The 23,380-nt window shown below is 44.1% G+C and overlaps 1 protein-coding gene across 2 annotated transcripts in view; it reads left to right on the forward strand.

Annotated features, from left to right (window-relative positions):
- CYTH4 (cytohesin 4) overlaps window positions 1-8,967 on the forward strand; it is a 183,183-nt gene extending 174,216 nt beyond the window's left edge. Inside the window, exons 12-13 of one of the 2 annotated variants that reach the window (XM_069231369.1) lie at window positions 573-727; window positions 7,120-8,967. In XM_069231369.1, the coding sequence (XP_069087470.1) occupies window positions 573-727; window positions 7,120-7,192 (228 nt within the window). In that variant the 3' untranslated portion in view covers window positions 7,193-8,967. The remainder of the gene's footprint in view (window positions 1-572; window positions 728-7,119) is intronic. The other variant, XM_069231368.1, reaches the window with a different exon arrangement.
- The last annotated feature ends 14,413 nt before the right edge of the window (window positions 8,968-23,380 follow it).

Raw genomic sequence — 23,380 nt, forward strand, 5'->3', positions numbered from 1 at the left:
TAAGTGGGATGATACTGTGAGGGCTGGTGGATAAATTAATGCTACCATGTAGTCTAATAGATACCGGATTACTGTGTACAAATATAAACATAGGTTGATAATCTCTCTCTAGGCTGTTAGGATACTCTCTTCAGTCCTGACCTTTTCACTCACGAATCACTGTTTTTAGATGTGTTAGTCTAATTAGCTCAGTGGAAGCAATGCAAGACTACCACAACCAGAATACATTAGACTATAACACAAAGGTCTAAGACTGGAAACAATATCTGGATTGACTTGAAGGGAGTTGGGCACCCTATTTATAAAATGGTATGCAAGGAGTTTGGTCTGAGAGAGCAGCTACTAGACTGTGCAAGACTCTAGAAGTACATTAAGGTGCCGTATGAGTTATGATTATTCTGTAAAATTATGTTAATGGGCCAAATTTAGGGAGTGGCCAAGATATGATCTTACAATATTACTCTATCCAAGACCTAGTCAGGAATTTTCATGTGGCAGTGGTTGCAAAACAAGGCTGTCCTGTTGAGATCATGTACAGTAATTGTTCTTCTCTTTCCCCAAACTCTACAAAGAACTGTTTTGAGCTCTTCAATAATGGCTGCAAAGGCCAGAAGGTGAAAGCTTGCAAGACCGACAATGATGGGAAAGTGGTACAAGGGAAACATGAGTCCTATCGCATCTCTGCACCTACTCCAGAGGAGCAAGACCAGTGGATCACCGCAATCAGGTGAGGGGTCGCAAAATAGGCCTCGCTTAAGGATAGGTGTGGGAGATAAGAAGAAATTAATTTTAGATGGAGAGATGGATGTCTGGGTGTCCTATTGCTGATTTCTGTGTAAGTGCTGATTTGAATGAGGTACGTCTCCTCTCATTTAGAGGAATCTATTTCACCAACCAGCCAAGAGTGAAATGCTTCAATATCTGTCTGTTTAAACGAACATATCTTCTCTCCCCAAGAACGTTTTTATATACTATGTCCTATTCTTTCTTCATATTGCATGCACAGAGTTTAAACAGAGAGGCAATTGTTGAAACTAGTGACATGCCAGCTAATGAAACAGGAAGGTTTTCAAGTAAAGCAGCAAATAGGCGGCTTGTCCCAGAGGCTTTGGTCTTGGACAGCAAAGCTTCAATTGCTACTTGGCTTCTGTACCACTAGGGTGCCACAAAGTGAAGAGTGAGTATCAAAGAACAGAGCCTGGGTTTCTCCCGTTCGCAACATGTAATAATTGGAATGTCAGGCAATAAATTCTAAATTCAATTTGCTTTATTACTAGGAATCAATGCAGTGATCTCATGAGTGGGAATACAAGATCTCTTTTGCTGTAGATCAGATGGGGAATTACATTCTGACCTCCCTGCAAGGTCTGTCAGATGCCTCAAATTAACAAAGGCTCTGACAGCCACTTTATGATGCATGGCGCAAACACTCTTCCCTTTAATCGGTATATCTTGAAAAGGCCTCCTTAACATTGGACCAATCTGCGACCTCATGCTGCAATTCCAGAGGACCCTCGTTTTTTTTCTTCACCATTTAGGCAAATGATGTCCAAAGTCAAGAGGTTCCCAAACAAGGAACATTTAGGCAAGCGGTCCCCATACAAGGGGCGTTTAGGCAAGGGCTGTCCATACAAGGGTTTTTTTATTCAGGGGATGTCCAAACAAACCTGTGGGGTCTGGTCACAAAAGAGGAAAATGCATGATCTGAGGAGAACCTCATTTTAGAAGCAGTGTTTTAAACTAATTTCTCTTGAGGCTGTTGAGCTCATCCAATCCAGCTTCAAACTACAGATAATCTGCAGGTCCCTTACCTTATCCTCAGCTACGCACTCACAGTACGATCAGAATCAGACCAGTACTGTAGATTGTATTGGCAGGGCTTCTTCGAATATATCAGTATATCACAAAGAGTTTTTCATTTTCACTCTGGCAGTTACTAAATGTCACTATATGGACTCTATATGAACTTCCTAGCTCTGTATTCATTCTTACCCTGGGTGTCCAATGTTGGTCCATGAGAGCAAGATCTGATATAAGCAAGATATACCCATAATATGAATTTGCATGGTATGAATTTACATGATAGGGGATTATCCTGTGATTCTGGGATTTTTCCAGGCCTCCTAAAGCCAGCTTGGGCACCCTTGACCTACATTAAGCACCGACTGCAGCTGTTAGGAGGTCACTCCTGCTTTCAGCAAAGTATGGGATGTGAGGACCTTGGGAGGATGCAACCAATGATGCCCTTGATAAGGCAAGATAGAGTGGAAGCATGGCACTCCTCCTAGGCAGAGGAAAGGTCTGGAATTCAGGGGGCTTTGTTGCTCTCCAGAATGCCACTTGCAAGGGAGCAGCAGTAAAGAGTTGACTTGTAGACTGTTAGGGATCTGTGCTGCTATCTTGGCATCTGAGAGGGATAGCTAGCTACACGTGAGGTATGCTGTTTTAAGAGGCAATATTTGTATTCACAGGAAAAATGTACATTAATCCAGCCTAGTGCCATAAAATCCCAAAGTACGAAAGAGTTTGTGTAGAGTTTACAAATGGCATTTCACTGGCACCAACAAATTTAATCCATACATGCATGATAACAAACTTACAAAAGTTGATGGCATGAGGCAGTGGTTATTAACTTATAGTCCTTGGGCTCTGGGCCCGGGATGCCTCCTAACGGAGTCCAAGATTATTTAGAAAAGTAAATCATATTTGGCGGATAAAAAAGCACCTATGCACAAAAAGCTAAACTGAAAGTTTTGAAACCTCTGTGATTGTGAACTAATTTGAAAGTGGAGGCCAAAAATTAAGTTGGGATTCTTATCTTGATTATTTGAAGCAGTGCACATGCCGCTAACGGAATCCAGTTTGTACCATTGGTGGTTTCAATTGATGAACTTGTATGTGCCAATAAAAAGAGAGATTAAGAGTAAAAAAGGCAAAGTGATATGCTAGTGTCCAACAAATCACGTCATCTTTTAGAGATAAAACTACATTTCAAAAAGCTCCCACCTTGATTTTAGTATTTTTTGTGTGGATTAATTAAAATGTGCCGTAATTTGGGTATTTTTTTATATATACTTGTTTCTGTGTTTTAGTGTATTTGTTTGAGGTTCACATGCCATACATTGCTTAGTCGGGGGTCCCAGGCTTCCAGTAGTGATTCAGTGGGGGTGGACAGAAGTCAACAGAATAAGAATCACTTGTGTAATGAGTTAGCCTGAGATGTGTGAAGAAGACATGACTGATATCCAGCCAAACCACCAAGCTTGTCTAACGATAGACAAAGTGCCACGTTCACGAAAATTAGATCATGATTTGCGATGTGCAAAATGTTCATCGTGTTAGCCGCCGCCCCCGGGTCACCAACAGGTCCTGTGGTCAGTGGAAAGGGCTGGGCAGGGAGAGCGGACACCGCACTTGCATTCTCCATCTAGCTGTCCATGCAGAAGTAACTGCCTGTTCTGTGCTCCCATCACCAACGCAATCACTTTACCCTATGAGAGGCAATGACCTTTAAAGGCCACGTATTTGTTAATGTTTGATGTATATTTCCAACCCTAATTTAGGGGCTGGCAATTTAAATCTATACGTCCACACGTATGTGTGGACCTACAGTGTAGATATGGGCACTTCCATCTCCTGTTTGCACTGCAGCTACCTCTGTGGCAGTCCTTTCCTAGGCTCTACTCCATAATGGACGTGATGTGCATCAAGTGCGCATTGCAATGCATGCCTCTGTGAATGACACCTGAGGTTGCACCCGCCCCGGAACTCAAAATCTGCGCAGTGGCAAGACGTGTGTGTATGCTGTGAAATCGTCTCATTGTTCCGCACAAACCCAAATTCCCTTTGTAAATATATGTGAGTGCAAAATGTGTCCTTTCCCACAATCTGTTCTCGTAGAGATTGCAGAGGAAACGATTTTTGTATTTGGCTTATAGCCAGGGCCACTGGAATAATGCGGAAAGGTTGAATAAATTATGTGGCTAGAAAAGGCAAGTAGTGCATCGCAAAGGGGTATATTTTGAAGCAGTGTTCAGTATTTTGTCATTTTTACACGTAAACACTATGCGCAAAGGTTTTACCTCATTAATATAAGGTTAACAACTAAATACACCAATCAACAACTTTATTATTGAAGTCTACGAATAACGCTGAAAAGGCAGGGCCTGATTACCACCTTGGATGATGGAATACTCTGTCTCAAACATGGCGGATATCCTGTCCGCCATATTACAAGTTGCTTATGGAACATGTTAAACGATGGGATATCCGTCACGTTTGTGACAGAGTATCCCATGTGACAGAGTAACCCATCCTCCAAGGTCGTAATCAGGCCCTTTTGGGTTACACATATCAAAGCATAACAATGATTTCTAAGCAAATATAGATCTTTAAGTACAACACTAAACTCTAAGCACTAAGGGCCAGATGTAGCAAAAAGCCAATTTGCGACTTGCAAATTGCGAGTCCCTGCGACTCGCAATTTGCAACTCGCAAATTGGTATGCAGAACGGTGTCTCAGACACCGTCTGCGAGTCGCTATGGGGTCGCAATGACCCACCTCATTAATATTAATGAGGTGGGTCGCAAATTGCAGCCCCATAGCGAGTCTAGGCACTCGCAAACATGGAGGCCTGCTGTAGTCAGCAGACCTCCATGTTCGTGACTGCTTTTAAATAAAGCAGTTTTTTTTTTTTTAAGTGTAGCCCGTTTTCCTTAAAGGAAAACGAGCTGCACTTAAAAAAAAAACGAAACCTTTAGTTTCGGTATTTTTTCAGGGCAGGTAGTGGTCCCTTGGACCACTACCTGCCCTGAAAAAATAGTTTTGGGTCCATTCACAAAGTGCGATTGGGTTACCATCCACTTGAAGTGGATGGTAACTGCGACACCATTTGCGACCGCATATGCGGTCGCAAATGGTATTGCATACCACTCCGAATCGCAAATAGGAAGGGAACACCCCTTCCTATTTGTGATTCTGAAATGCATATTGCGAGTCGGTCCCGACTCGCAATATGCATTTCTGTATTGGAAACTGGAATTTGCGACTCGCAAACGGCATTTTTTGCCGTTTGCGACTCGCAAATAGTTTCCTGCATCTGGCCCTAAGGCCCATATTTATACCTTTAGCGCCGCATTTGCGCCACTTTTTGATGTAAAAACGGCACAAACTTACAAAATACAAATTTATTTTTGCAAGTTTGTGACACTTTTGCATCAAAAAATGACACATATGCAGTGCTAAAAAAGTGTAAATAAGGGCCTACATACAACATTGAACCAATCACAATTATGTGGCATCTCGAAATAATCACCTTAGTACTGCACTGAACTCTGAGCATAGCTCAAACTCCAAGTATAACACTTCACTTCATGCACGCTATTCAGCACTAAGCCATACGCTGGAATCTAAGCACAGCTTTGAAATGCGAGCTTGACACTGAACTTTAAGCATGGCACTGAGTTATCAGCATACACATTTAGTGAAAACATGATAACTACCGCTGAACATGGCACTGAGCTTCCAGCAGACACCAAACTTTAGGAGTAGCGTTAAGGTCAAGACGTTCAGCACTGTGAGGAAAATTTAACTCGCAGCATGACACAGTCTCCACACATGACACTCACCCTGGGAAAAGAAGAATAGCTACATCTTGACTTAAAATTAAAACCAGACAAGTTCCCCAAAGTGCCCAATTAAGGCAGCCACTGAAGGTCATCTACGAATTTTCTAGAGAAGCAAACCAATGCAGGTCCAGCTTGGATAGAGCCAGTGAAGGATGCTTGGCAAGCACTCAGCTATCCCAGAACAAGCACAAGTGCTGCTGTCAAGAAGCCTCATCATCTAGGATCATGCAGACCTGATTATCGGACTGGGCACAGACCAAGTGGCAAGTGGAGAGGGGATGCAACAATGAAGGTCTTTTGCAACCAAATGATTAAATAACTAACCTGAGGAGCACAGAACATGTAGAAGGCAGTTATACCCCACCCACATGTACAGGCAACCACTCACTCTTCCAGTGTGTGGACCTCTAACACCTGTGGTGGCAGGTGTATGGCTAGCCCGGCACCCATCACCAGCTGATTCTAGTTAAAGACTATTTTGGACGGATACTAGATAAACCTTGATTGATGTGCGAGCGCCTCTGGCATTCTCCACCCTCTTTCGTTTTGACTATGCCCCACCCACATGATATGGCAGCATGGTAACACTGACATTAGTAGGGCATTTTGGCACAGATTTATGGCTAGAATGACTGGTATCCCTCAACTACCTAGCAGCAATTTGAGCGTAATTATTCTCTGGCTTAACACAATCGTATGGCCCTTTTAAGCCTGGCAATATGTGTCTTTTCAAAAAGAGGCTCATTTGGGAGAGGCAAAATTTGCTATTCTGTGTGCTCTCCTTGCAGTTCTCCTCCTTATGTAGAGTTGGGGGGACCATCTGGTTTCTGATGGTCGAGCCTCAACTAAATCCATCATCGAAAAACCTTTGTCATTGATCCTCGCATCAAATGATCACAGGTGTAACAGCATTGGACGCCAGGCCCTATTTAGGACAGGCTTGCCATGTCTGTTTCTTCAGTGACATTGCTGTTTTTATTTCCAGATACTCCCCAGTGTTACCATCATTTTAAAGGGTTGTTAAATGATTGTGATTTACATCTTAAGACAGCTTAAGAGTATCTTTTCTGACTTTGGACAGTTTTAAGATTGTCGTACACAGGTGAAAACCTTAAGTAAATCAGGGCCATGTTTCTTCGCTTAAGAGAGTCTTATGGATTAATCCATGAAAACAATAGTATCAAGTTCTAATTTCTAAACAGATTCTCCTTCAGGGATAGTTTCTTGTGGTCTGAAGCAAAGGTGAACTAGGCCTAGAGTCTGTCAAAACATTAAACCTCAACATGCATCATGACTGACATCCCATGTTGCATCATTCAGCCAGTAAGTGTCACCACAGACTGCTTGACTCTGCCGGGGAGAGATATAGTTGATGCATCATAATTTATATCACAGCAGGAGACATTTGAGGGCTTGTCCTGCTTCATTGCTTATTGATGCCTTCTTGGTGCATCTAAGGATTACTCACTATATTTAAATTTCTCCTTCCAGGGCCAGCATCACGCGAGATCCCTTCTATGACCTTGTTGCTGCTCGCAAGAAAAGGATTGTCCGAAAGAATTGAACCAATTGCTGCTCAGAAAAGGAGCCACCTTATCCTTAACACTTGATCTGAGGAGTCAGGAAAATCGTTCCTCCAAGGAACTCACATTCTCACCATAGCCATTTTCCACTCAGGCTTTTCAGAAAAATATACATGTGCTGACATCTCAGTCACCAAGATCCACAGTGAGATTTTCAAAGGAGTTGAATCTCAGTTAGCAACATCAGACATCAGTGAGACCTTTTCAGGAGTTGGTGAACTCTGCTTTGTTGTACAGATAGAAGTAATCTCTGGGAGAATCTGCAACACAAAACTAAACTTTACTTGAATTATTGTCACATTAAAGACATTGATTTGCCTGCTGAGCAGTCTCACAAAGACCTCAAGAGCAAGTTTTCTTTTAGCTATTGTCATGGTATGTTCTATCTCTGGGTGGATGGTGTGTTTTAAAAGAGCACATTGCTTTGAGACAGAAAGGAGGTGCATTACTCACCTATAATTCTGTCACTGAATTTGCTCCATCTCTCCAGTCATCAGATTTTCCCTTTTCTTCATCACCATTTCTCCCAAGAACTTTTTTTTGTTTTCTGATCCTCTCCTTCATGAGTCTCAGATACATGGCTCCTTCATTGACCACATGTTTTGCTGTACCTGTCTCACACCTCCCACCTCCATTGTACTCCTACAACAGGTTTTTAAATGTCTCTCTTGGATCTTCCATCTCTCTTTTGAACTAAATACTATACAGTTTAGGTTTGAGTGTAAGAATCTTCCTGCAAAGACTGCTTAATGCTAATCTAATGCCATCATGGAAGATGTCCTCAGGACTGTCTTTAATCTGTACTTAGCGATCTGTAAATGTGTTGCAAAGAAACTGGCCCAATATACCAGATGTGGTCCCCAGAACTGGACACATTATTTCACATAGACTTTTTGAACTAGATACAGTATTGGAAAGGGATGTTCCCAAAGGAGACACAAGAGCACAGATGAGGTCTCCAACACTGGACACATATTCTAGAACTGGACACAATACGTCTGTGAACAATACTTCAGAGCGGGTTACAAGACTCCATGTGAGGCCCCCAGAACTTGATGCAATACTCCAAGAGAGGGCTACAGAAAGGGATACAATGCTCCTGTACTGGATGAAGAACTCCAGCTGCCAATGCTCTAGAACAGGACACAATACTCCAGAGAGTCCCCCTCAACTGGAATCAACAGTTCAGATGAAGGGTCCCAGACTGGCCACAATATTCCCGAACAGCACACAATACTCTATATGAAAATACTCCAGAGCTGGACACAGAATCCTAGAACTGTGCAGAATATTTTCAAATGAGTAGCCCAGAACTGGATGCCACCCCAACTGGACACAATACTCCAGCCGAGGGCTTCAGAGCTGGCCACTATCCTCCAAATCTGCACACAACACTCCAGATGAGACCCCCGAAACTGGAACTGAACATAGTTCTGCAGTTCAATTCCCCTAAATTAGACACCTTAGTCCAGAGCACTGGACACAATACTGCAGATGAAGTCTTCTGAGCTGAATGCAACTTTTAGGATACAGCTGCCAGAACAGGACCAAATACTCTATTTGAGCCCCCCAGAACTTGCTAATGAAGTCTAACATAACTAAAACAAAGACACAGTCTAGCCAGCAATACAACGGGCTTACCCTGTGAATTTGTGAATTGATAGTTGTAGATATTTTGCATTAATGTACAGTGTATATTGATTATTTTGTTTTTTGATGTTTTATAAACCGATAAATATAATGAAACTTCTGTATCTATTTGCGCATCTTGAATTCATGAACCAGTTGAACATTGTGTTTTTATGTCTGGCTTGATGGCACAGTTGTAGGTGACCTTATCTGAGCAACCTAAAAACAGCTTTCAAGAGTAATACAGAGAGGGGTTTTGGCTCCATACACATTTTGATGTACAGGAGTACGTTTTCATTGGGCAGACGTTATGTGCTTTTTCAGAAAAAGTGCTTAACTTCTAAGAGCTGTGATAATCATTTGTTTATCAAGTTGTGTGAGCAAGTATTCTTTTATCAAGTCTATCTATTGTGTTACAATAGTGCTTGACCTTTAGTTCAAACACTTACCACTGCAAACCTATATGCCTGGTAGATAATTAGAAAATTATTGTGATTGTTCTTTTCTGGTGGCACCACAGATGGGAAGAAGGTGAGCATGTGTTGTGTATTGCAGCCCCAGCCACCACCCCATTACCTTCCCATCATCAACTTCAAAGACACCTTCCCATGGTACTCCTTGAGAGAATTATGTTTTTTTCCTTCTAATTCCTAGTTTTAGAATTTATGATCTGGAGAGGCTTATTTAAGCTCATTGGCCCGCAAGTGTTAATTTAATTAATATTCATCTACTATATCATTTTTAGAACAGATATTATACTTAATTTTCTGCAAAATTAACATTTTTATCTATTAAATTAATAATTGACTTACCTTAAATACTTTAATGTTGAATTACCCTTCCCTGATACATAAAAACACTTCACAGCACCATAACATTACCATTCCATGAACCCTACCGACTCATTGCTACTCCTTAATGCTACACTTCCCTGAACCCTAAACATCCCTTAAAACCCCTCAAAACTACCTATCCCTGAACACTAGAAACCCTTTACTGCCCTTTAATGCTACTTCCCTCAACCCAAAAAACTCCTTACTACCCCTTAACGCTACTTTTTCATGAACTCCAAAAAACCTTACTACTGCTTACCACTAACCTTCCATGAACTTTAAAAACACTTTACTACAACATAACACTACCCTGCCCTTCCATGACCCATAAAAGCCCTTACTATCCCTTGATTGAAACCTTCCCTGAGCTCTTAAAATACATTACTACCCCTTAATGCTACCCATCCATGAAGTCTAAAAACCTTTGCTGTCCCTCAAGGCTGCTCATCTCTGAACCCTAAAGAAAACATACTACCCCTTCACACTCTCCATCTCTGAACTGGAAAGCCTTACTACCCCTTAACAATATCCATCCATGAACCCTAAACATTCCTTAATATGTCTTTACACTATCAGTTCATGAACCCTAAAAAACACCTTACTACCTCTTAATGCTATGCTTCCCAGAACCCTACAAATCTCTTAACACTACCCTTCTCTGAACCCTTGTTATTCCTTGCTGTTAGTATTCCTCAAAAAGAAGGTTGTTCTAAACACTTCTCCAATAAATTGGTTCAAAATCAAAAGATTTTAAATTCCAGTTTCTTTCTTCCAGTCCAATATGTTCCATTACACTTTGGGCCCAACTCAGAGTTTGGTAGAGAGGGTACTCATTTGCAAACCCTCAGAACGTAGATGGCAGAGACTACACTGTCAAATATAATCTAATCTGGCTATGCAACAAAGCCTAACTTCAAGTGAAGCGAGGCAAAAGCGATTTGGCAACTGGGTGTTTGCACTAACAATGTATTTACTACATTGTGCTTTATGCAAAAGGACTGAAAATTGTACTGGAGTGTGACCCAAAGACTTGCCTTTGCACCATGGTACAAAGCTGAGGGTGCTAAATAGCATCATTTTACTCATGCAACTCTGATGACATCATTGTTAGACGACTCATTGTAAATCTGGTGCTTTCTAAGTTTTTAGGTCTTGCATGAGACAACACATGTACTGTGGATTGCAAGACCTGGATCTCAAGGCACCCAAGATGGCATCTACAAAACTGAATTGTAACCTGTAGGATTAGAGATACCAGTACTTAATTTGTAAATAAAAACGTGCCCGTGCCCAAAGCCTTCCTCTTAAACACGCGGCTGCTGCAATTAAATGTGCGAGCACGGAATACTGAGGCAGCGTAATCCTGAAGCCATCTTGGGTCTCTTTAATCCATTTACAGTCACTCTCTGCCCCTTAATCACTCCTGCAGCTTTCTGCTTTCTCCTCCTCCGTCTTTCCCATATGTGTCTTTTGCTCGCAGTAAATGCTTGAGGCAGAAAAATAAGTGCAGGCACTCAAAAATAAGTGCCAGTGCTCCGCACCGGAAACAACAAGCACAAATTAAACACTGAGGGATACCAGCCTCGTTTACAACCGGTAAACATTGAAAGCTCTAACCAAAGGGTAAGAAGCAGAAGTAATTCAAAGTAGGCTCAATTTCTGGGAAATTGATTTCCTGCACCCACCCTAAATCATCACTACTGGAGTAGAACCCCGCTGCAACCCCAGAGGTCAAGAAACCTTGAATCCAGGCACTGCCTCCTTTGCATTCTCACCTCAGGTCACTTATCATCTCTTCAAGGTAGCACTGGTGCATTGACTGTAGTAGTGAGTTCTGCAAATACTCTTCACCAGTGCTCTTTGACTAGCTTAGGAACCTGAGCGTCCCTAAAGATCCACGAATCCTGTTTATAGACAAACCGTAGGCACATTCAGTTGCCATCCCAGCTTGATTATGTTATGTTTCGATAATAATATTTATATATTACCATGGCTTAAAAGAGTGGCGTGAGGGGCGGAGTGGGAGTAATGTGGATGTTGTTTCTGAGAAATGAAAAAAATTAGAAATCAGTGTCCCTGAAGTGCTGGAAGCTTTCTCCCACCATGTAGGGATTGCTTTCCCTGCCTGGGGATGGTGGTGCTGGGAAGGGCAAAGAATGGCAGACTGTTTGGTCTTGGTGGGTGGATAGAATGTGGGGAAGGAATATAAGAATTTTGGGGAGGGAAATGTTCGGAGATATTCGAGGTCAACAGTTGCAGTCTGCCCTTTGTTGTCAAGGGCGGTGAAATCAGTCTCTTGTTCACATCTTCTCTTCAGTGGTGATGAATGCCATCGGCACTGGGCCCAGTAGTCCCACATGCTGTGGGTCCTTGGTAACTTTAAGGTTCTTTTCCTGCTGCCAGAACATTCGGACTTCAGCAAGCACGTCTGCCCTGGTGGTCAAGAGAGTTCATTCTGCGCACTTGAGTCACTCCTGGTATGGTCGGAGAACTGGCAATGGATGGAATGCATCCTAAGATCAGTGAGTTGTATCATGCCATGTTATACCTGTCTGTTTTAACGGTGACAGACACACTATCACACAATGTTGTTGCTAATTGCCTGTACTCACATTCAGTATTGCTTGCCTGCATTATCAGTGACTGGCGCACCTGTACCTCATTTGTTGTGTGTGGTATTTGTTGAGGACCATTCTGTTATCTTCATTGATTGTGTGGCAGCAAGCAAAGTGGTGCCACCTAATATATGATTTGTAATTATGTAACTATGGAAAGAATTTCTGCACAACCATTTTTACCAGTACCAGGAACTCCTCCATTGTGTCAGGAATACTAAAGGGAAGCTTTTGAAGCATATTTGGTACCCAACGAAAAAGAAGAAAGCCCTCTTAGTGTACAATTTACACCCAGAAGGCAGAACATTCTTGAAAACAATTCCTTCAGAAGTTGTGTAAGTAGGTCCTGGCAGTGGTTAAGATGGTGTATCAATACTTCCAAACAGAGGAAGCCACGTCATTGTGACAGATCCATTAATGGTCTGTAAAAAAGAACAATTTCATATGTTCTCTGTCTTGTTCCTGGATCTCAGGGACCATTTGTGGGTTGGTTCTCCATCTGCAGGGGGTGGGGTGCTGGTGTCCTGTTGTGCCTGTGGTGGTGCCTCCTGTCCACTAGCGCCGGCGGAGGTGGAGGGCTGTCCATCGTCCAGGCTAGTGTCAGGGGCACCTTGTTGTGCCACTGTGTCCCTCCTGGTATTGAGAAGGTCTGCCAGCACCCCTGCAATGGTGACCAGGGTGGTGTTGATGGACTACAAGTCCTCCCTGATCCCAAGGTAGTGTGCCTCCTGCAACCGCTGGAACTCCTGAAACTTGGCCAGTACCGTTGCCATGGTCTCCTGGGAATGATGGTAAGCTCCCATGATGTTGGAGAGTGCCTCGTGGAGAGTGGGTTCCCTGGGCCTGTCCTCCCCCTGTCACACAGCAGTCCTCCCAGCTTCCCTGTTGTCCTGTACCTCTGTCCCCTGAACCGTGTGCCCAATGCCACTGCCCCCAGGTCCCTTATCGTCCTGTGTTAGTGGGGTTGCCTGGGTTCCCTGTAGTGGTGGACACCCCGCTGATTGACGTGTCCTGGGTACAGAGGGATGGGCCCGCTGGGTGGATGCTGTGCTGGTGTTTCCTGAGGGGGAAGGCTCTGTGGGGGCTTGTGACAGTGGCAGGGGAACCAACTGTCCAGAGCTGCTGTCATCACTGTGGGCCTCTTCTGTGGGGGACTGGATATATCTGGCACCTTCTGTCCTGTGACGTTGGGTAGGGGTCCTGTTGTGGTGTAAATGCATAGTTATTGTATCTGTGTGTGCCATCATGTGCAATGGGTGAGTGACCCTCTGGAGAAGTGTGCCACAATGGTTAGAGTGGCAGACCCTGATGTAGAGATCTGGCCGGGGACCAGGGTTCGATTCCATGCCTCTGCAGGTCTTGGGCTCAATTCCCTTGGACCAGAGAATTCTCGCCTTGGTGCCTAATCTAATTAATGGGTCCCACTCTATAGCTCTGGGCAATAGCTTGCTTAATCTCCACAACGGCCCTCACAGCGTTTGGATGCCTGCCTTCACCCTGGGGATACCCAGGAGTGGGTACCTCACAGGGAAAAGCCAGGAGGGGTTCCACAGCGGTATGCGTACAGTGCCTTGAGACCCTAACGGGTGAGTAGTGCGCTATACAAGTGCAAAGATTTACAGTTTACTCCTGTGTTTGCATTATTGGCTTGGTCCTTGTGTGATTGGTGATTTTGGGGCATGAGTGAGTCTCTGTACTGGACATGCTTGGGTGATGGGTGTCCATGCATTGGTGTTACATGCAGAGCTTGGTTTTGGGATGTGTGGGGTGTGTTGGTGGGGTATCTGTGGGTTGTTGGGGTGATGGGTGTGAGGGTAAGGGTGGGAGTATGTGATGGCATGCAGGTGGGGTGGGGGGATAAGGTAGTAAAGATTTGCCTTACCAGAATCCAGTCCTCCTGCTACTCCTGTGAGGCCCTCAGGATGCATAATTGCCAATACCTGCTCCTCCTATGTTGTTAGTTGTGGGGAAGGAGGTGAAGGTCCTCCACCAGTCCTCTGTACAGCACCCTGGTATCTGGATACCACAGAACACACCTTCCCCGTAGGTCGTTCCACCTCTTCCTGATGTCATCCCGTGTTCTTGGATGCTGTCCCACTGCGTTTATCCTGTCGACAATTCTTCGCCATAGCTCCATCTTCCTTGTAATGGATGTCTGCTGCACCTGTGATCCGAATAGCTGTGGCTCTACCCGGACGATTTCCTCCACCATGAACCTGAGCTCCTCCTCAGAGAACCGGTGTCTGTTGTGATGTGTGAGGGGATGTGTTGGTGTGTGTTGTTTGAGGTGTGTGGATGTTGTGTAGGTGATGGTGTTGTGTGTCTGTGGTGTTGTTTTAGGTAGTGTCTCTCTCTGGCCTGCTTTCAAATTTCTGGTAGTAAGGGTTTGTGGGTAATGTGGGTATGTGTTTTATATTGGATTGGGTGTGTGGGTGTAGTGTGTGTATGTGTATCAGGTGTGTGTATTTTGAATTGTCCAATGTGGTTGTGTTTTGTTAGTGTGTGTGTATTTTGAGCGCAGCGGTGTGTACCGCCAATGGTTTACCTCGGTTAAAAGACCACTGCATTGATTCGTTGGTCGTGATAGTGTGGGCGTATTCTTGTTGGCGTGACGTGTCGGTTTTGGTATCACCAGTTTATCACTGACCTTTGGTGTGGCGGACTTGTGTGGGTGTATTGTGGCGGATTCCAGGCTGTAGGTCGTAATACATGTAGCGGAATTCTGCGGCCGCAGGGTTATGTTGGCGGTCTTCTGCACAGTAGTAAGTGGGATTTACTGTCAGGGTTGTAATGAGGGCCATAGTCCTGAAGGAGAATGCTCCTCCTGTTGTGCATAGGGTATGTAATGTGCCTCTGGTGTTGAAGGCAGAATTGAAATCTAAGCTGGAAACATTGTATGACCATGGAATAATTGAACCAATTGAAGGTACAGAATTGTTATCCCCTGTAGTTTTTGCACACAAAGCTGGCAAATCTTTAAGGTTGTGTGTGGATCTTCATGATTCTGCCCGCCAAAGAGACAGTAGTTTTCATGTCTCTCAACATGTTGGCAGCTTACCCTCAGGTAAAATTATGCAGGATGCATACCTTACCAATGCAATTCGGTTTGGCATCTGCTTCAGCTGTTTTCAGCGACTGAGGAGAAAATAATTCAAAGGTATGACTGGTGTGGTGTACTTTCAGGACAATATCCTTATCTAAGGTAAGGATCAGCCAAACATGATTTGAGGGTTGAAAGTGTATTAGAGGTCATTTAGAAGAGTGGGTTGACACTCAGGAAGATCAAGTATTAATTTAGTCAAACAGGAGGGGAATCATTTGAGACATCATGAATTCTCGAAAAGTGATTGGATCCAAAATAAAAATTTCAAAGGTATTGAAGATGTGCCTGACCCAAAAGACAAGGACCAATTGAGATAATTTTAGGGAGTCACTGACTACTACTCCAAGCTTATGAACAATTTTTCTGTGAAAACAGTCTGTTTGCGATCCTTGTTAAGTATGACTGGAACAGCCAGTGTGACAAAGTTTTCAAGTCCATCAAACATGAAATTGTTTTGCTGGTCCACTTAAGCCTTTTGACAGTTGTGAATTATTACCGCTGATGCTAACAATCATGGTACAGGAGCTGTGCTTATGCAAAAGATAGGCGACGGTATTGAGGAATTTATTGCTTTTGCCTCAAGAGCCTTAGCCCTGGCCATTTGGTGGGGTGTCCATACTTAAAAAATGTTGTTGGGGGAATGAGTTTATTTAATGAACAGACCATAAACCACTTGTAGATGTATTTAGAACCAGCTGTGGTGGTAGAGCAATTCCCCATAATGCTAAGTGGCAGTATCAGTTGCAGTAATCTCAATATAAGTTACATTACATTGATGGTGTGCATAATGTTGGTGCTGCATCTTTGTCTTGGCTGCCATTGGTAGACCAACTTGATGAGGTTGATCACAATTTTGATGATGTAGAATTTGTTTGTTCTGTGGACACTACTATGAATAATGCACTCTCTGAGGAAGAGTGTAGGGAAGCAATTGTGAACTATACTGTAATGCATTAAGTCATGAGATGTTTAGCAGTGAAATGGCCTACATCTAAAGACATGCAAGATAGTCTTGTTCTCTTTTGAAGTGATTCAGGAGCATTGTCCATAATGAATGGATTATTGCCCAGATGCAAACTTCTCCTGGTTCCTTGTAGTCTTTGTAATAAGGTATTGAACCTTGCCCATGAGGGCCACGTTGACGAACGTTCCATGAAGTGTAGAATATGGGAGTATTTTTAGTGGCAGAGTGGCTAAAGATGTCAAAGATTGTGTTAGGGAATGTTACGCGTGCATTTAATGACAAAGGTCAGGTAACTGTCCCGGGTCCTATTACCCCAGTCAAATGTGCTAATGTGCATGGAGTACGTTGACATTTGACATTTCAGGATTGCTAGCTATATTACGTGGTACTCCCAAGTATGCCTTTGTTCTGTTAGATTACATGTCTAAATGGCCAGAAATTAAATGTGTGGAACATGTGAACACTCCTGTAGTTAAGGAACTTTTGAAAGATGTGTTTGTCAGGAAAGGCATCTGATACTCAGTTGGTGTCCAGGGAGATGTGTGAATTTTTGGAGTCTACAGGTGTGACGCATGTTAAAACTTCTTTGTATCACACCTGCAGTAACAGCTCAGTTGAGCAACTTAATTACACCATCAGGGACCAATTACAATTCGCTTTGGTCAATGGCTTGCACTGGAGGAAAGCCACTTGGGCATGCTTTTGGCTATTAGAACTATACCTCAGATTAGCACAGAAATGATTCCTTTTTCCTTAATAACCTTATTAAGAGGAAGAGTGACATGTTCTAGGATGAACAAGGACTGGATGGATAGAAAAGTGATTGATGATGGTAAAGGTGAATGTGTGATGGATGTAAGGGGTGTGGTGCAAGGGAAGTACAGTACTGTAGAAAGGTCTTATTGGGAACTTCGGTCACAGTTGGGGACTGGGTAAGAAGTAAGAAACCTCCACATGTGATGAAAGGTTCTTCAACATTTTCTAAACCTGTTATGATGATCAAATAGGTCATGGACCATGATGTAGAGCTGGAAAATAGCAGTTTAGAAAAAGAGCATGATTCCTATTGTTCCGAATTCAAAATCTGATATTGTGTGGAAGAGTGTGGATTCTGAAGAGAAATTTGCAGCAGTTTCGACCAAGGTTGTCACATCAAATCAGTGCACAATAGCGGCCTGGTTTAGAGTTTGGCAGAGTGGGTTAATTCATCGCAAACACGATGAATATTCTACCCACTCTATTACAATCCCAATATAGCCTATGGAGATGGTAGTACAGTGGATGGGATATCCGTCTCCTTCGTGATGGAGTAACCCATCTGCGAAACTCTAAATCAAGCCCTAAGTCTTTACCTTCTAGGTTTAAAGAATATGTGATGTAGCTGCATTGTCATTCTCTACAATCTTGGTTGTTTTTTTCATTAATCTTTTATTGTTAATCATTATCTATTTATGATAGTGATGGTATAGTGTTTCCATCTATTCCTTTATTTATTCTCATTTTTTAGTTCATATTGTGATATGGTACTTACTGCATTTTAACTGATGTATTGTTCTCATTTGTTTGTTTTGAAGGGTGGGGATATATATGGGGTTTTGAGGGGTAGATAGAATGTAGGGAAGGAATGTAAGAATGTTAGGGAGCAAGAAATTCCAGGATGGCAGTTGCTCCATTGGCTATGGTGTCGACGGCAGTGAATGAAGGCCCTCACTTACCTAGTCTCGTCTCTTCGCAGACAGGACCACAACTAGGCCACCCAAAACAGGGCAGGCCTACTATTGTCTGTAGGAAAGTACCATCTTGCCTGGCATGTTACCCACATTTTTACATGTATGTAAATTTGTTTTTGCCTGTCTCACTGGGATCCTGCTAGCCAGGACCCCAGTGCTCATAGTTTGTGGCCTGAATGTGTGTACCTGTGTACTGACTAACTGTGTCACTGAGACTCTGCTAACCAGAACCTCGGTGCTTATGCTCTCTCTGCCTTTAAAATTGTCACTATAGGCTAGTGACCATTTTTACCAATTCTAATTGGCACTCTGGAACACCCTTATAATTCCCTAGTATATGATACCTAGGTACCCAGGGTATTGGGGTTCCAGGAGATCTCTATGGGCTGCAGCATTTCTTTTGCCATCCATAGGGAGCTCAGACAAATCTTACACAGGACTGCCACTACAGCCTGAGTGAAATAACGCACATGTTATTTCACAGCCATTTTCACTGCACTTAAGTAACTTATAAGTCACCTATATGTCTAACCTTCACTTACTGAAGGTTAGGTGCAAAGTTACTAAGTGTGAGGGCACCCTTGCACTAGCAAAGGTGCCCCCACATAGTTCAGGGCCATTTCCTCGGACTTTGTGAGTGCGGCGACACCATTACACATGTGCACTACCTATATGTAGCTTCACAATGGTTACTCTGAATATGGCCATGTAACATGTCTAAGATAATGGAATTGTCCCCCCATGCCAAAAGTGGTATTGGGGTTCCAATCCCATGCATCCCCGGGGCTCCACTATGGACCCCAGGTACTGCCAAACCAGCTCTCTGTGGTTTTCTCTGCAGCTACCGCTGCTGCCACCCCACAGACAGGGTTCTGCCCTCCTGGGGTCTGGGCAGCCCAGTCCCAGGAAAGCAGAACAAAGAATTTCCTCTGAGAGAGGGTGCTACACCCTCTCCCTTTTGAAATAGATGTTAAAGGCTGGGGAGGGGGAGCTTCTCCCAGCCTCTGGAAATGCTTTGAAGGGCACAGATGGTGCCCTCCTTGCATAAGCCAGTCTACAACAGTTTAGGGAACCACTCCCATGTCCATCACCACCCCAGGGGTGGTGCCCAGAGCTCCTCCAGTGTGTTCCAGACCTCTGCCATCTTGGATCCAGAGGTGTGAGGGCACTCTGGAGGCCTCTGAGTGGCCATTGCCACCAGGTGACGTCAGAGATCCCTCCTGATAGGTGCTTGCCTGACTAGGTGGCCAATCCTCCTCTGAGGGATATTTAGGGTCTCTCCAGTGGGCTTTTCCTCAGATAACGATTTACAAGAATTCACCAGAGTTCCTCTGGACCTTTCTATTCAGCTTCTGCCACGGATCGACCGCTGACTGCTCCAGGACACCTGAAAAACTGCAACAAAGTAGCAAGAAGACTACCAGTGACATTGTAGCGCCTAATCCTGCCGGCTTTCTCGACGGTTTCCTGGTGGTGCATGCTTTGGGGGCTGCCTGCCTTCATTCTGCACTGGAAGCCATGAAGAAATCTCCCGTGGGTCGACGGAATCTTCCCCCTGCTCCAGCAGACACCAAACTTCAGCGTCACCAGTACTCCGGGACCCCTCTCATCCTGACGAGCGTGGCCCCTAGAACACAGGTGGTGGACCCAAGTGACTCAAACTGTCCAGTGGTCCAACTGTCCAAATTTGGAGGAGGTATGTCCTTGCCTCCCCTCTCCAGACAGTAATCATGTTCACCGCGTGAACTACAACTGCTAGGGCTCCTGTGCACATTTCCATGAAATCCTTCATGCACAGCGAAGACCAGGTCCTCAGCACTCTGTCCTGCAATGCTCAGATCCCTGAGTTGATCTCCAGCTGCGTGGGGCCCTCTTTTGCAGTGTTGAGACAACCACTGTGTTCAGACTTCCTGAACGTGTGTTCAAGGACTTCTGTGGGTGCTACCTTCTTGTGTGTGGGCTCTCTACGTTGCTGAAGGCCCCCTTTGTCTCCTCTCCCAAGTGGCGACATCCTGGTCCTTTCTGGGCCCCGGCAACACCCTTTTTCTTCAAACACGACTCTTGCATCTAACAAGGCTTGCTTGCGGTCTTTTGCCAAAGAAACTACTCTGCATCTTCCAGCACTCCATGGGACATCTTCTGCATGAAGGAGAAGTTCCTAGCACCTTTTGTTGTTGCAGAATCTTTAGCTTCTTACATCCGGAGGCAGCCATTTTGCACCTTCATCTGGGGTTTAGTGGGCTCCTGCCCCCCCGGACACTTTCATGACTCTTGGACTTGGTTCCATTCCTTTGCAGGTCCTCAGGTCCAGGAATCCACCTTCAGTTCTTTGCAGTCTGTTGTGGTCTTTGCAAAATCCTCTATTACGAGTTTAGTGTGTTTCTGGGGAAATAGTAGTATTTTACTCCTACTTTCCAGGGTCTTAGGGTGGGGTATCTTGGACACCCTTACTGTTTTGTTACACTCCCAGCGACCCTCTACACACTACACTATCCTAGGGATCCATTCATGGTTCACATTCCACTTGCTTAGTATATAGTTTGTGTTGGCCCTAGGCCTATTGCATCCGATTGTATCCTACAGTGTTTGCACTATTTTCTGACTGTTTTACTTACCTGATTTTAGTTTGTGTGTATATTTTGTGTACTTTACTTACCTCCTAAGGGAGTATATCCTCTGAGATATTTTTGGCACATTGTCACTAAAATAAAGTACCTTTATTGTTAGTACCTCTGATTATTGTGTTTCTTATGATATAGTAGCTATATGATATAAGTGGTATAGTAGGAGCTTTGCATGTCTCCTAGTTCAGACTAAGCTGCTCTGCTATAGCTACCTCTATCAGCCTAAGCTGCTAGAACACTACTAATCTACTAATAAGGGATACCTGGACCTGGCACAAGTTGTAAGTACCATCAGGTACCCACTATAGGCCAAGCCAGCCTCCTACATTGGTGGTGCAGCGGTGGGATAAGTACTTGTAACTGGTTTACCACTTTGTCATTGGTGCTTTTCATAAGAAAACCATATTCTAAATACTTAAAAATATACACACTTAACCTAAACAGTCTAACTCTATTTCTAAAAACTCTCTAAAAAGTTTCAGGAATTTGTTTAAAAGTTTGCTCTTTTCTTTAAAAGTTTGCTAAACTTTTTCTCTCTCCTCTAAACTCTTTCTTTCAACTATGTTTGTAGTAGAGGCAACTCCCAAAGTTGTGCAGACAACTTATGACAGTTTAAACTTTAAAAGTTGAGGGGTCTCTGTATAGAAAGGAGTTTAGGGATTGGCAAGAACCCTACCAAAGATCTTCTCCTTAGCATTCTCCTTGACAGTGACCGGAACCAGTCTGGTGAAACCCAGAATCAGGAGGTAGGGGAGGAGGGTACCCAGACAGAATCAGGAGAGGGCCCTGAGGCCTCTGGGGAGGGTACTTCCAAGGACCTTTCAACTAACAGGCCATCTAGTGAAGCTGGTAGTGGGAGGGGGTCACACACTAGTAGGGCACCTTTCACTCCAAAAGGCCAGGTAACTAGAGTTCAGGTAGTTAGAGATAGGCCCACTTCTGCCCATTCCCACATCACCTCTGTGTCAGAGAATTCCCAAACTCCCCACCCTGAGGATAACACCCTAGACAGGGAACTCGGAAAGCTGAGGTTGGAAGATGCCAGACTGGAGCTGAGACAGCAGCAGTTGGCCTTAGACAGGGAGTCTCTGGATGTAGCGAGGGAAAGACAGAAGTTGGGGTTAGTTCCCCATGGTGGCAGCAGCAGTATTCTTGATAGTCATCATGTTAGATTAACAGATTCAAGAAACCTGCACAAAATTGTTCCCCCTTACAAGGAGGGGGATGCCATAAACAGTTGGTCCCTCAAAGGCAGTGGGCTGCTTTCTTGTGGCTATCTTTCACTGGCAAAGGTAGGGATGGACTCCTTACTGTCAGGGAGAGTGATGCCAACAACTACAAAGTTTTGAAAGATGCACCCTTAGATGGATTTGGCTTAACCAGTGAACAATACAGGATAAAGTTCAGAGATACCAGAAAAGAGTCCTCTCAAGAGTAGACAGACTTTGTAGACTGTTCAGTGAAGGTCTTGGAGGGATGGTTACATGGCAGCAAGGTGACTGACAATGAAAGCCTATATAATCTTATTTTGAGAGAGCATCTTTTGAATAATTGTATGTCTGACTTGTTGCATCAGTACTTGGTAGACTCAGATCTGACCTCTCCCCAAGAATTGGGAAAGAAGGCAGACAAAAGGGTCAGACAAGAGTGAGCAGAAAAGCTCATACAGGTGTTGACAAGGATGACAAGAAGAAGGATGGTAAGTCTTCTGACAGGGTGGGGACAAAGATAAAAAGAATTCTGAGTCTTCATCAGGCCCACAAAAATCCTCTGGGGGAGGTGGGTCCAAATCCTCTTCAAACAATCAAAAGAAGCCATGGTGTTATTTATGTAAAAGGAAAGGCCATTGGGCAAGTGATTCCACTTGTCCAAAGAAAAACACCAAGCCTCCCACTACCACAACTCCAACTGTGTCCTCTAGTGCCCCTAGTAATAGCAGTGGTGGTTGGAAGAATACTACAAATAGCCAATCAAAGGGTGTAGCTGGGCTCACCATTGGTAATGTAGTCGGGGTTGGTCTTGTTAGAGAGACCACAGAGGCTGTTTTAGTCTCTGATGGTGGTATATACTTTGCCACCTTAATTGCTTGTCCCCTTAATATGGGTAAGTACAAGCAACTGCCCCAAATAAATGGTGTTGAGTTTGAGGCCTACAGGGATACAGGAGCCAGTGTCACTATGGTGATTAGGAAACTGGTTGCCCCTGAACAACACCTACTTGGTCAGCAGTACCAAGTGACTGATGCTCATAACAACACTCTTAGCCACCCCATGGCTGTTGTGAATCTCAACTGGGGGGTGAGGGGGTTACTGGTCCAAAGAAAGTTGTGTTAGCCACTGATTTACCTGTAGACTGCTTACTAGGCAATGATTTGGAGACATCAGCTTGGGCTGAAGTGGAGTTGGAGGCTCATGCAGCAATGCTGGGCATTCCAGGGCATATCTTTGCTCTCACAAGGGCTCACGCCCAGAAGCAAGGGGGACAGGGAAACGTGGATCCTGGAAAAATGGACCAAGCGCTCCCAAAAGCTAGGGGTAGAAATGGTAAATCCTTGCCCACTATCCCTCCCTCTCCAGAAGATTCCCCTTTTGAGGAAGAGGAATCCTCTCCCTGTGCAGAACCTACACCAGATGAGCTGGCAGCATACACTGCTGAGCTTTTGGGTGCAGGG

The sequence above is a fragment of the Pleurodeles waltl genome, chromosome 4_2, assembly GCF_031143425.1.
Source record: "Pleurodeles waltl isolate 20211129_DDA chromosome 4_2, aPleWal1.hap1.20221129, whole genome shotgun sequence".
Taxonomy (NCBI): domain Eukaryota; kingdom Metazoa; phylum Chordata; class Amphibia; order Caudata; family Salamandridae; genus Pleurodeles; species Pleurodeles waltl.